We start from the raw sequence: 15,309 nt of genomic DNA, 5'->3' as shown, positions 1-15,309 counted from the left end.
GGGCGCGAAATCCGGGTAATATTAAATCTGGGGGATTATTCTGTAAGTGGATTGAACTCGTGCAGGTGTGACGTCACAGACTTGGGCGGCTTCCTCTTACGACACTTCGCCCCACTCGAGTTATGGCTCTATTATGAAATATTATGCGATTATACACCGTTAGTTAATAACGTTATATCCGCTTTACGCTCATCTCGCAGTATCAATACGTTTTTACACCCGCGAAGAACTAAACACACCCTGCGATTTTTTACGTCATACTAGTCTAGTAGTAGTACCAGCAGCCTGATCGTGCGACTGCGACCTGCGGCCAAGACCATGTTGTACGACCTACTTCTTAAGATCAAGATCAAAAATTGAGGATCAAGATCATCATATTTTATTTGCAGATATGTAGTCAAGATGGTAACAAACGGTAAAATAGTTCCTACGTATCATACAAAAACAATGGTGTGTGAACTGTGAATGTCATTACATAATTTGAAACTTAGTTCCTTCATATTACGAAGGTTTATTAATTACTAGATGTTACGCGCGGCTTCGCCCGCGTAATTTAGGAATTTCACGAAAACCGTACATTTTTCCGCAAAAAATAGCCTATGTCCCTTCACGTGATCTATTCTTCATGTGTGCCAAATAAAATAAAAATTGCTCCAGTAGTTCTTAAGATAATAAGCAATTTCAAATAAATTCCCCCCGTTTTTCTACAATTTCCTCTATTTCTTCGCTCCTATTGGTCTTAGCGTGATAAAATATAGCCTATAGCCTTCCTTGATAAATGGACTATCTAACACTGAAAGAATTTTTCAAATCGTACCAGTAGTTAGTGAGATTAGCGCGTTCAAACAAACAAACTATTCCGCTTTATAATATTATAATTTATTATAAGTATAAGACGTATAGATGATCTTTGAAAGACGTATTATTATTGCACTGACGATTACAGCAAGTATATCGCTCACTTGTTGATATTAGAGCCCTCCTTCAGCCTGTCGCCGACGGCGCCGGTCTTGACGGCGCGCTCGGAGCCGGCGAGATCGACGAGCGACAGCCGCGCCACCTAGAAACAGTTAAACTGCTATGATCTATCGTCAGCAGTATTTCCGGACCATTACGACCTGCAAACCTTCAAGACGAGAGCGTATTATTCCCTCTTAAAAGGCCGGCAACTCGCAACACTTTTAGCAGAGTAGACGGAACTTAGGAGTACCTCGACTACAAACAAACGGGCGAATCTACGCGAGTTGGGCGTGAGTATCACTTTCGACATAATATTTCACAATGCTGAGTAAGAGTCTGTCCACACGGGCACGGGCTGCTGTCCGTAATGTGTGCGTTACGCGCCGGCCGTGCCGTGTGAATACCTCGGTTATTTGTATGTAAAACAACGCAACGGCAGCGCTGCGTCGACGCAACGCGCCGTGTGAAATGGCTCTGCGCATTAGTACGGCGCGCGCCGGTCGATATGGCATACATCGTCAAACGTATAGACGAGATCTTTAGTAGTTAGTTCTGTTTACTCTGCTTTTAATGTTGCGTCTTGCGAGTGTCCATGGGCGAAGTCGCTTTCCATCAAATGATTCGTTAGCTCGTTAGCCCCACCTTCTCGCCGCTGACGCCGGTGTGCGCGTCGGTGAGGGTCTGTGTGAGCACGACGCTGAAGACGGCGTGCGAGCGCGACGACTCGCTGTTCATGTTGGTGGCCGCCACCGTGCGCGACTTGTTGCCCTCCGTCATCAGGTTGTCGATGTCCTGGAAATAACAACACAGATTAAATAAAATGATAAAAAAAAAACTTTATTTCAGACAATAACTACAGTCCATACGGTCTGTTAGTAACAGAGATCTTAACCTAGTTACGATAGAATACAATTCTTGAGGTACAATTATATTAGGAAGTACTTAAAAGTTTATTGATATTTCTATAATACGAGTAGCCTGTACCTCCAAACATAGTGCGTCATTACGATGTAAGTCACGCGATTTCGGTGTTTCTATTAAAGTTAACCTTATTTTCTCCCCCTTATTTTCGTTTGAAACTTGGCGCTGAAAACATTTTTACCTCGTTTTTATTACGTTCTAGTCACAAATACCAAGTCGACATTTCATATCTTTAAAACTTTAAGTACACAAAAATAAACAGTAAACTTTGAAACATGTCGAGTGTAAAATAAAAGTTACACAGTAATATTATACACCAGCGAGCACAGACAATAAAACAAAGCACTCGGGTAAACTCTTATGAAATTCTGTAAAGAGCGTGCCAATATTTCTGTCGGGAACAATTCTAATAAATGTTCAAACTGTCGACTCTAGTGCTCAACCCCAGTAATAAAAAAACTTTGTGTAGTATCTGGAGGGTGCGCCGTGCGAGCGAAAATAGAACCGACGTTCGTCAAGTCATTATGAAGTGGACTCGCCAGGGACGAGGAGTTCTTTATTAGATAAAGCCTGAACCCAATCATCCGCTATATTTCTTTAAGAATACTCCAAAGATGAACAACATAAAAATACACTGAAACCACTTTCATGAGTTATCTTCATATTATCCACAGAAGTAGTTAACAGAGTGAAATTTAGAACTATTATAATAATTCTATTGACCACTGCCGGTCGGGTGAATCTCTCTTAGAAGGGTTACATAGACAGTGGTGTAAGTACTCAATATTATCCTATTTCGTTAAACAGAGTATAGAGTTAAGTAGAGGTAAAGAAGAATCTTGCATCGATAGAATAGGATGATGATAATGAACGCTGTTTCGTCTGAGTGTTTCAAATTAGTTTACAATTTAGCTAAGTTGTGTTTAAGCTTACACTATATACTAGCTATCCCGCGCTATAGTGCAGGGGGCGGGCGGCCGCAAAGTTTCCGTAAAAGGTATGGAATATAGGCCAGGGGCTCGCCGCCAAACCTTAAATCGATACTCCTTATCTACTCAACGTAATAATATTAATATTTCAAACATTTCAGCGGTTGGACAACCATAGGAGGAGATATCGCCTAATTGCTGTCATAATAATAAGTGTAATTCGTTTACGGTATTATACTTGGAGTTAAAAGTGCAGATACTTATGTCGTTGGTATGAAGGTCTGTCAGAGGTGAAATGGCTCACAATGCTGTTTCGCCTTAACTATCGTGTACTTAAAGATACTTATAGTTTGTGCGTTTTATGATGATATGCGTGACCAATGAGTTTCTAAAATACTAGAGTAGCAATGTCTTACAAAAGATTCTCAGAAATGCGTAACCACTTTTTTGTTCAAAAGACAATGTCAAGTCATATATTCGTTATGTCATTATGTATGTGAGATATGCCTGCAGGCATCTTCGAAGTGGCAACGCGTTGCTTCCGTAAACTTCCAATCTAGTTACGTTAGTAACATAAAATATCATTGTGCGTGACACATTATAATTGACAATTGTAGGGAAGTTACCTAACAAAAATGAATCGATAGTTTAAAAATATCGAATCACTTCGTAAAGGAATTGCAATCTAAATTATCGATTTCGTACTGACATTTCACTGGTACCGGCGATTTAAGATGGCTGCCCTTTTTATCGATTTGATTTCGATTTAACCGAGTCAATCTCTATTGACATAAGTTTCGTTTCATTCATATGACATTTTTCAAATGTTTTCGTAACAATAATTTTATACTCCTATTTCACAGTTAATATTTATAATTTTTATTAATAAGCTAGCATTTAGCATCTTTTAATTTTTATTCATTTACAATTATACAACAACATTTGTTTTTGTAGATGGAATATAATTTATTACATTTTGTTTTTTTTTTTGTTTTCTTGTAAAAAAACCCGTAGCAAGGAACATGAAAACTGTCACCCATATCATCTTAGAACGCACAAACTATAATTACATCAAACATGACACGAGGTACACGTACATATTTTAATATCGATTATAACGACTCTGCCATTACTACTATAATTTTGGGAACCAATCCACGTTAAGTTTTTTTAATGTTTAACTAATATTGGCTTGTGACTTTCATATAAGAAATTTATCTGACTACGGCTAAATAATTCTAAGCCATAATAACATCACTTACTTTTCAACTTGTATAATTTTGCTAAGTGTATTGCGAGCTTGGTCGACCCACAGTTAGGAATCAGTAATGGGACCTCCATATTATGACCGTTGTCCACATTTCGACCTTATCAGCGAGCAATAAGGTCGGAAAATACCGCGCCGGTCGCACATTTGCGGTCGCCCTTAAGTTCCTAATCCCACCGCTCGTGGTAACGCGGTACGTTGAACGTAAATGGTTCCACGGACCGGAATTTCCGGAGATGAAATTCTCATCAAGTTATAATTTACCTGAAACTTTTAAGGGCTTAACCGACCAATTTGCGATGAAAAAGAAAGGCATAAAGGCTTTCACATATAAGACTTTACAGTTGGATAATCCTAAATCCTAATATTCTTTGGTCAATTTTCGAATTTCTCTCTGCTAAACTTCTAATACTTCTTCTATAGTGCATCGGCTATCGACTACGCCATAAAAATCCTCGTCCTTTCAGCATTGACTCGTTCACATAATAAATAATCCAAATGCAAACGGCGCCTTTTCTTTTATTCATCGGAGAGCGCGCCGCCCACACTACGGTCTACGTCGTTAAGGGATGTTTTACCTCCGACAGAGCTTTTACGCCGTGAACATAGAGATCACTCTCGTTCAAACGTCGAGCCACAAACCGAATATACCTAGACTGAATCTAAACGAAGGTAAACGCTAAAACTTTCACTCGCACGCTATACCTTATATTAATATCGCCCCTTTATATTTCGCTGAAAGCCTTTTGGAGGTTGGATAAAGGTTATCTTTGATCTGGTGTTAGTTCGCTTTTATTTTCACAGTCTACGAAAGCATTAACACATTGCCTTACTACGTTTAAAACATCGCCTTTTGGTAAAAGTGTTTTTCATTTGTTTGATTCACAGGGGAAATCTTGGGAAAATGAAACTAATAGCCTTCAGTGGTGCGACTAATACAATCACTTAGGGCTTAAAATATGTAAGGTAATTCGGATTGAGTCAGTAGTAAGTAGTCCTTAATCCCCAGAGGCGTATTTAACTAATTCAAAGAGCACCCCTTTTCACAGGCTGTCAGATGTCACTGCCATTGTTTGGCAAAATGACAGGGTAAAGTTCCAAAATTTTCTCGGTGGCCTTCAGTTCAGTGGCAACTTAAGCACCACTCAATTTAACCGTTATATTCGCATAGAGTTTGCCCCGGGATCTCACGACGTCGCGGTTGTTGTGGTGTTTCAGTGGCGTACTGACCTGGTATGATGTGACGGCGAGTCGCGAGAGGCCGTCGACGTAGGGTCCGAGCACGGCGTGTTCGCGCACCCGCAGCGAGCGCCGCGTCGTCTCCGGGTCCAGCAGGTCGTGCACGCGCTCGTTATAGATCTCCATGTACGACACCTCCACCTGATGACACGAAGACAACAATAAATCGACTTACTGCATTAAAGTACAAGTTGGAACCGAGCGACCCGCGACAACTGCAGACACTACTGGTTTACATCGTCCGCTTCCAACTTGTACATAGAAAACCAATAATTTCAGTAGCACATGGGTGCGAACTCAGAATTCTACAAATGCTAAATGCTCTTCTCACAGGCTATGAATAAGGTGTATTCTAGACAATCACTATTAAGTTCCAACTTTCAGTACTATACAGGGTGCAATTAAACATACCTGCCAAATTTTTTTTGGGGCTTAGGTATCATTAGGTGAGTCCATTAAACCAAAAAAAAAATAGAGTGTTAATTTTTTTACAATAACATATTTTATCCCAAAAAAAATCGATGCACAATGGTCACTTCATAAGTTAATAATAATTGCGATATTGCGACCGAGCTAGAACATCGCGCCGCACAGATATCCAGTCGAGACCGGTTACGCGTAGGGGTAAAGCGGGGGTGACGCGCGGGGTGGGAGGCGGGAGGCCCGCTGCCCGCCGCGCCGGTCGCCGGCGACCGTTTAGTACCACGCGCGTAGTTGTATAGCTAACACTTAATTATTTTGTTTGTCACGGCGCCCCCGGCCCCCGCGCTTTAATTAGTGTCTGTTACAATGTACCCTAACCACGATCGAGTGTTATGAAATGTGGAGGCATAGGTGGAGGTGCTACATTTTGAGTGGCGAAAGTTTACGCGAAACCCAGAGACTGTACGAGTAAGAAAGCGTTTCTCGTCTTCGTAACAGCTGATTGATGATTCTCGAATGCAGCAACTGTACACTGAATCTGAATCGCGAGACAATCAAAGAGACATTCTTGGAATCAGATTATGGACACTTCGCACTTCGCAACACCTGCACACGCCTAGCCAGCCTCGAAGACATGCCTCTGACGAGGTTAAAAGTGACAAAGTTGTGCTTAACAAACTTTTAAAGTCTTAATGTGCAAAACGCGCTAGACTCTGCTTAGAGCAAAACGGATTGCAGTTTGAACTCGTTTGAACTATGCTAAGTGTAGACAAGATGGAAGTAAATAAGATTTAGAGGTGGGTTGTTTTGATTTTTATTTTTTAATTAGTTGTACTGTGTACATAAGTTAATTGATTTTTTTAAATACGCCTAAATGCAAAGGATGTGGTTTAGATTTGTTATAAATTTCTAAAGTGCTTATTTTTCGTAATTAAATTGTTGTAATTTTCGATTATTTTGATGTGTGTCAATTAATTTTATTCTAAACATACCTGTCTACGTCCTTTACATTTGACGGTCCTAAGTTCATCAAAGTATGAAGGGAAAATTCAAAACTTATGATAATAACAATAAGGATTAGCCCTTAATCAAATTGAGCAATTGCCTAGGGCATCTCGTCTGAGACGTGATGCCAGAAGAGTAAAGTTTCAAAGACCGATTCTAGTTGAGATACGGATAGGGGGGCCCACAGGCATGGATTTCTTAGGGCATCAAGTAGCCTTAATCCGTCAATGGAAGGGCGGGGCGGGGCCGGGCCGCGCATGTGTCCATATTTTGTGGTGTTTGGTAGGATAACTTTCGGAGGCTATTTCTCAAAATTTTAGTACTGAGTGATTATAAAAGAAGAAATACGAGTATTTTTATTTTTAACAAGGATCAATGTGTCCAAATTTGGCAGGAAGGTTAAATTGCACCCTGTATGTTGGGACTATATTTTGTTATAAGTACGAGGGCTGCTATTTATGTATCCGGAATTAAAAAAAGAAACAAACATATATCATTTAATATGGTTTTATTGCTTTTCAAAATATTCGCCGCCATGATCGACACACTTTTGCATACGCTGGAACCAATTTTCATAGCACTTTTTCCATTCTGATTGAGGTATCTCCAAAACGTGCATTTTGAACGCATCAACAGCCTCTTCGCGGCTCGAAAAACGTTGACCACGTAATTTGTTCTTCGCGTATGGAAATAAAAAGAAATCGTTAGGTGCCAAATCAGGGCTGTACGGCGGATGACCAGTCAATTCGATCTTTTGACCCTCCAAAAACTGAGTAGTTTCAGCTGAGGTGTGACAGCTAGCATTGTCGTGATGTAATATGATTCTGCGTTGTCGGTTGTCCTTTCTTATTTCTTCAAAAACTTCTGGTAAACAAATGGTCGTATACCATTCAGAATTAACCGTTTTACGATTCTCTAATGACACTGTAGCCACATGTCCATTAATTCCAAAAAAACAGGCGACCATTTGCTTCAAAGTACTTTTTGCACGAGTAACTTTTGTTGGTTTCGGCTCATCTTGGAACACCCACACCGTTGACTGTTGTTTAGTTTCGGGGTCATATGCATAGATCCAAGATTCATCACCTGTGTAGATATTATAAACGGCTTTTGACGTACCACGGTTGTATTTTTTTATCATTTTTTTGCACCAATCGACACGAGCCCGTTTTTGATCGATTGTCAAGTTGTGCGGAATCCAACGCGAACATATTTTTTTTACAGCCAAATGTTCGTGTAATATCTTATGTATGCTCGTCATACTTATGCCTAAGGACGCCTCTATCTCGCGATATGTAACATGACGATCACGCATTATTAGTTCCCGCACAGCATCTATATTTTGTGGGACAACAGCTGTTTTTGGGCGACCTTCTTTATTTTCATCCGTGAGCATAGACCGCCCACGATTAAACTCACTGTACCAGTGATAAACAGTGGTTTTTGATGGTGCTTCATCTCCAAAAGTTGCGGTGAGTTGAATAAAGCACTGTTGTTGATTTAGCCCACGCCGAAAATCGTAGTAAATCATTGCACGAAAATGTTCACGCGTTAAATCCATGGCAAATGAAGACACGCAATTTTCAAAATGACGCCACAATGGAAAAATAATTGACAGTCACATGAAACAAAATGTATTCTTCAACCAAAGAGTTCTATTTTCAAATGTTGTAATTACTTTTCAAATATTGTTCTTGTAAGTGGCCAGTTCCGGATACATAAATAGCAGCCCTCGTAGTTTTAAGTCATACACAGTCCAGTTTTGCTGGAAATTTTAAATCTTATTTTCCAGAAAAACCGACTTCGTCTGACTTTCTAACAAATCTACTTCGGGTGTTATCGTACCTTATAAGTGAGTGCTGGCGGCGACTGCTGCACCTTGATCCTCTCGAAGAGCGCGTCGCACAGGCGCGGGATGATGCCGCCCTCGTCCGCGCCCGGCGACCCCATCATCGTGTACGACTTGCCCGACCCTGCAACACGAGAGACATGTGTTAAAATACCAAAAACATCTGCAACGGAGCTGGTTTACATGCATAAAGTAGCGGATGCTGTATACTTCGTAAGGGATATATTATGCAGTATGCAGACCAGCGATACTGGTGTGCGCTATAGCATTGTAAATGAAAATCTATTGGTATACCTCTTTTCTGTCTAAATATTCTCTGATCTATCTCTACCCACGGCCGCGGCATATTTACATAAGCAAATATCAACATAAAAAGTGTCTCCCACTTTATAGTGTCAAATAGCTAGTTAATCCTTATGTAGTCAGCATAAAAGTCCTGTCAGAGATAATACAACTTTGAACACTGTGGGAGGAATATTATTTACTTGTCGTAATTCAGTTACAACAATATCGTCGGCGGGCGATTCACGATATACAAATTGGACAAATCGATCGGTCTAACGACCGCGGTTGTACAAATTTGCAAATTGCCATCAAACTAATTAATTTAATACCCGAGGCAATCTTCGCTCGGTCTCCCGTTCTATATTTATATCGTCAAATACTGGCTGTAGCCCTTGTGTGCTAAAAAGATTTACTGTAAGTATATAAATATTTAAAGTATTTCTGAGAAATCAACAATACAAAATATACTGTATTATCTAGGTAATTCAAAACGGATAAAACCAATTTATCGACAAATTTTCATATTGTATAAAAGAGAGAGTGAACGACCATAGCCTAATGCCTTACTAAGTTAGTGACAATGAGATCATGCCTAACGGAGAGAGCACCCACGCATTACTGTTTTAGACTGTATATATACAATATACATATCTACTGAATACAATTAGTTTTATGTTTCGCCGACACTGCCAGCATCAAATAGTTGACCGTGCTGGTGAGAAAGGGAAACAAAACTGCACCAATGGACACGTGCAACACAGTCGTCGTGACGTGACGTGACGTGACGTCCTCTAACACAAAACGTCGTTTCACAACGCTTTTCTGTGAAGTCGTTGTATTTTCTTGCCTATGTATAGCTCTCCCTTATTCAATTATTATGCTCTTTACTGTAGCCCATGTAGTGTGTGTCCCACCTCCCCATTAAGTATATAAGGTAGCATAAGTTAGTAATAAGTTAGTAATAAGTTAGCTAATAAAGACCAGTCGTGACTAAAACATATTTCAATCAGTCTCCCGAAGCCTGACATTGCATCCACACTGTCCGCCATCTCTATTATACGGTGCTTGTTATGTAGATCAAGGATCGGAAAAACCTCAAGCTTGGTTGCCTATGTAGTTACTTATTAATACTAAAACAAAAAAATATATATTATCAGCATTTTCTAGTCCAAATATGACCTCTCTAGACTTTGTCTTTGAACTAGTTATTTGAATACCTCCAAGTCTACCTGCAGCGCTTTTAATTATAAGTTTTAATCAGCAGATCTAAGCAAATCGAGATCGCACGTGAATGCTGACCGTCGGACGAAAACGCGGGCACCCGGCAGCCCGTATGTGGAGCGTACAGCCGCCGCCGCTCGTAATTTGATGAGGTCGCATATCTACCACTAATTAAATTACTGCAAGCGCACCTCACTTCACATTCGTTCTTCTCATTCACTCATTTCACATTCGTTCTTCTCAATGGTAAGACTCTACAAATTCAGCTCATCATCTCAGTCAAGTTTATAAAATGTTATTTAATGTATTTAATTTATTTCAATCTAACTGTTTTAATTAATTATTATTATTGTAATCCAAGCTATTATATATTACCTATTTTTAAATATTTGCACGCCGTATGTGGCAGAATATGTTTGTGCTGTTATATAACATTATTAACATCTTTAAGTACCATATTCTGTCAAATAAAATATTTGAATTGAATTTGAAAGGGACGACAAAGTGTCAATTAAGCTTCCTGAGGCCTAGATACTAAGTGCTAAATGAGCATTTCTCAAAAAAAGTTTACTTTCTATCTAAATTTTTGTCCCACATTTTAAAATATGTTTTTCTATAAATAAAATAGACCATTAGCCGTTTCTATTAAATTGTATACGTAGTAAGTTAAATAAATTCAGTAAAAAACATTTACAAATTAGAATTATATAAATAAATTATTAACTATAAAAATATTTTGAAAATCGGTCTAATCTAGTCGTATGAAAAGTGAAGTGTCCCAATTTCATACCTTCCCAAACAATTAATTTTATTTGTAAGGCCTTGCGGAAATTTTTGAAACAACTTATGTATTTAGGGCTGCAAGACCGTAAATTATTTAAAAAGAATATTTGGTCGTATTAAACCAAATTTATTTAATAAATAATGTTTTTATTGTATCGCGGAAAAAGTTCCTCTTTGAAATTCCTTTATTGTGACCATATTTTTTAAAATTTTGGAGTCTATTTTGGTATTAATATGTTTTAGTATAGTGGCAAAATTGTTAAGCTCGATATCCATCTTATTTTCGTTTTGATATTTCTTTTACGTTCCACGTGCGCGAACAGAAGGTTGTCTATTAGCGTAGTGGTCCAAAAAATTATGTTAATACCCAAGAAATGCAGGTAACCTCTAATATTATTATTATTTCGCCTTAAGATCCATTAAAGCTCCCAATTTTGATTTCGTAAGTCATATCATAAACGAGTAATAGTTTTAGTTGTACGCGTATACAAGTTGAAAAGTTTATAACTTTATTCGTTATTTCCTTTTTTGTTACTTTTGAGTGGTAATGTATATAAGGATTATAATAATTATGAAAATTACATGAGTCGTAGCCAAGCTTTTAAAGATTCTATTATTTGCTCATCTTGTTTTGGCATATAATTTTAAGTAACATTGATATTTTTGATTATTATGTAATAAGATTAGACAAACAATATTTTGTTTCAGATACTGATTTATTAACCAAAGGATCGTAAAGAAACAGAGAAATGATACTGATAGAACTCTTAAATATAACAGATTTTTTTATTTGTACTACTGTGTAGACTAGGTTTAAGAAATCCTATTTTGTTACCAGAATTATATTTTGGTTACTGTCCCATAAAAGCGGGCGCATATTTCTTTTATTTTTTTATTATTTTATTAGGACATTATTATGTTTTTGTGATGAAGACAAAAATAAATACTTCGTTTTTGCATTATATAATATGTATAAAAAAATTATACAAGATAAAATAGACTCAAAATTGTAAAGATGAGAAAGAGTTGTGGCCGAATAGTAACGTAAAGGAAACATTATTGCCTATATTTTAAGATTTTACTGTTAAAAATAGACAGATATTTTAAAAACAAATAAAATTTTGTTTTATTATCCCATTTAATCAAATAAAATTTCTAATAACACAATTCAACATTGAATTTACGTAATCTAGTAAAGGTAACAAAATAGGAAATTTTCTGCACCTCGGGTTTGTTTTAATAGATTTTAGCTATTTATTAACATTTTATATCTGAAAACAACCCCTATTCCAAATTTTGTAGACATTTACCCATATGTCTACAAAATTTGGAAATCGGTAATATTTAAACATTTTTATTTTATCATATTTTATAAAAAATGGTACAAATTTTTTTAGAAACGCTCAAATGGTAACAAAAGTCAGCTTACTGTAACTTACTTTTCAGGAATCACGACTTACAATACCAAGGCTTATTAAAAATCTCCTTCTAAACGACTCTGTGATACAGGGTAACATAGAACATCTAACTTAGTACTAGGATGGCGGGATAAATATGTCTCTAATGCGTCACCCCCATCATCGGGAGTAGCTGGAGAGCTGAGCGGAGCCGATTAGCGCATCATACATTTTGCACGGCAATTTGACGAGAGCGCTCAATATCTGCCGCCTCAACGTGTACAGGGAAATTACATTGATACTATCGAGCAGGCTAACTGAAGGGGTTTTCAGGTTAATTTTTCGATCCCAGACATTCTAAGCTATTCATTCACGATTAAGCCTACATGAACGATATACAAAATATAGCCTAAATATAACATCAATATATTGCAGATGCAAACCCGGAGTTCGTTGACCCCACCCAATGCGGAGCCAAAAACCTCCAGGTCGGTGCCGCAGCGCACTTCATAAGTCAGATGAACGGACTACGGAAACTATTACGTAACGCACGCGGGCTTCGAACCCTCCTGGCAGCCTCCCAACAGTCCCGACCGCCCGGCCGTCATCCTGACAGGTTATTACGGAACAGCGCTTTGTACAGGTAGGCCGTAGGAGACATAAGTACCTAATTACGATCTCATATTATGCATTTTGCTATTGCTCATTGATTAATCACCCATAATAAATATTTCAGCATGCATAATGAATCTAGAGGTGCAATGTCAAAATATATTTACAAGGTTCGGGTATATCCTATGTTTGGTTGACATTCGGATACCGCCACCTAGGCAATAGCTAATTACGATAAATATATTTTCTTCATAATACAGATATATCCAAATTCCAATCATGCAGCATCAACGAGTATCGGTTTACCGTCAGCTCGCTGAGGGTTGTGAGTTGTGACTGACGCGACACCCCCGACAATCCTCGCCATCAGCACGCTATTTACATATTCATATTCGATAACAAATATATTTCAATTATTCCAAGTTATTTTTGGAAAGGGAATGTTTTGAGGAAAATCTTGTTTATCTTCGTTCAATTGAATAACATCGGTTCGGTTCGGTTCCTTCCTGCGTCATGCTAATTTTAACAAGTAATTCAATCAGATTGTCGCCCATGCAAAATGTGCGTTGCACCTTTCCAAAATATATATTCGGAGTACCTACTCATTGTAGAGGTAGACTAGATACACTGCATAAGTCATTAGAATTCTGCTTCAGCCCCACTTCACATGAAAATTGCTAATTCAATTCTCCCGCAGCCTGAGGGGCGCAGTGCCCGGAACAGGTGGTTGCAAGTTCTGGCGAATATACCCAGCTGAATAGTGAAGAAAATACTGGTGAGACAGTATACAGTAGATCTATATACCAAACGTAAAATTGATGTCAAAAATTTATTGAGTTATTTACATTTAGTTCCTACACGATTATATACATGTTGTATTCATATAAAAACAACTGTGAAACGAAGTAGGAGCTGCTATATATCAAAAGATTGGTCTAAACTTTCATTCAAGGCAACGCTGAAAATTGAAATCCACAAAGAATAAAACAAAACCGCCCACAAAGTCTCGAACAATAACTGAGTTCAAACACAAAAGTATTCAAAACTCGCTTTATTAAGAAAACGGAACGGATTATGGACGCGGAGCGTTTCAATATCTGTCTGATAAGTAATATATCACCCTTCTTAACCCTTATCCTTACACCGTGTCGCTGTCACTGTCAGTGCTTGACTGACAGTGACAGCGACAATTTCGACGACGATCAGCGGCTTTTCCAACTCGTGAAACAAAGACAGCTACATGGAATAACCTGAGCGTGGAGTACATAATATTTGTATTATGAAGGGATCCCTTGGAAAGATTTAACTTTTATCAAAATGTTATACAATAAAACAGTTTCAAAGGGCATGTAGAGTACTATCGGTCTCGTGACATTTGACAAAATCTTCTCATACTCTACAATCTACATCTTTCCACCTACAAGAATAAATGAATAACAATAATAAATGAAAATGTTTATTTAGAGCACTAAAAATAATTATAATATTATCAAGGGTACTGTTGACATGCCGACATCCTAGTTATAAAGTGCGAAAAATAAAGAGAAACATGAAATAAGCGAAAGCTATAAACTTTGTCGATTTTGAAGTGAATATATTAACTTCAAAATCGACAAATAGTTGGACATTTGTATATTCTCGCTACATCTCTTCATTTGGGTCCCCTCTAACCGAGGCTTCGTAAGTGACACAAAACTGGCACCTACAGTTTTAGGTCACCCGGGCGCGGCACCTGCTTTCAGCTCTTTGTTCCCTCGCTACTTCAATATATGTTACGTTAAGAGCGTGTGGCTCGCAGCGGGCGAGGAAATTATTGAGAAACTAGGATTATACGCCCTCGTATCTAAATCAGTTTGTCACAACTCACAATCGCAAACGGTTGGGTCGAGCAGAAGTTGAATTATCCACAAAGAACAGAAAAGTTTGCAGGTTGATGAAGTCCTTAGTGTTAGTGTCACAATCAGCGCTAGCAGTGCTGAGAATGATATAGACGAGTTCCAAGAACTAAGAAGCAGCCGGCAGCACCCAGCAGCTAGAGAATGTATGTTAGTGGACGTGGAACAAGCGCGTAGTTACCGCGATCTACAGAGTTAATGCGGACTGAATAATAGGGATGATGACAAGGTTAAAGATTAGCGAATTTTATTAATAAAATAAAGAAATCACGGTAAAAAATAAGTGTTCCCAAAATTTCAGCTTGATAGCATTTGTATTTTTTTTGTTATGCTCCTTCAAAGTTGGATAATCAAGTCGATTTTTTTTTCAATTATATTTCTTAATATTTGTATACCATTCGATAACTTATGCAATTAAAAGCAACTTTTGTTATAAAACCACTTTCATAAACGCAATATTTAATATACCTATCGAACAAAGTTCTCTCCCGATGCATACAAACTACGAAAGAGTGACGTCAGT

General features: G+C 38.1%; 1 protein-coding gene across 7 annotated transcripts in view; it reads right to left on the bottom strand.

Annotated features, from left to right (window-relative positions):
- Window positions 1-15,309, bottom strand: part of LOC121730772 (kinesin-like protein KIF13B) — a 104,810-nt gene that overhangs the window by 38,509 nt on the left and 50,992 nt on the right. For all 7 annotated transcript variants that reach the window (XM_042119960.1, XM_042119961.1, XM_042119962.1 and 4 more), the window contains exons 4-7: window positions 8,590-8,717; window positions 5,308-5,457; window positions 1,603-1,752; window positions 963-1,060 (exon numbers count right to left, since the gene is read on the bottom strand). In XM_042119960.1, the coding sequence (XP_041975894.1) occupies window positions 963-1,060; window positions 1,603-1,752; window positions 5,308-5,457; window positions 8,590-8,717 (526 nt within the window). The remainder of the gene's footprint in view (window positions 1-962; window positions 1,061-1,602; window positions 1,753-5,307; window positions 5,458-8,589; window positions 8,718-15,309) is intronic.

This window comes from Aricia agestis, chromosome 9, assembly GCF_905147365.1.
Source record: "Aricia agestis chromosome 9, ilAriAges1.1, whole genome shotgun sequence".
In the NCBI taxonomy this organism is placed as follows: Eukaryota; Metazoa; Arthropoda; class Insecta; order Lepidoptera; family Lycaenidae; genus Aricia; species Aricia agestis.
The sequence above is the reverse complement of the archived record's forward strand: the minus strand, read 5'-3'. Positions and strand labels throughout refer to the sequence as shown.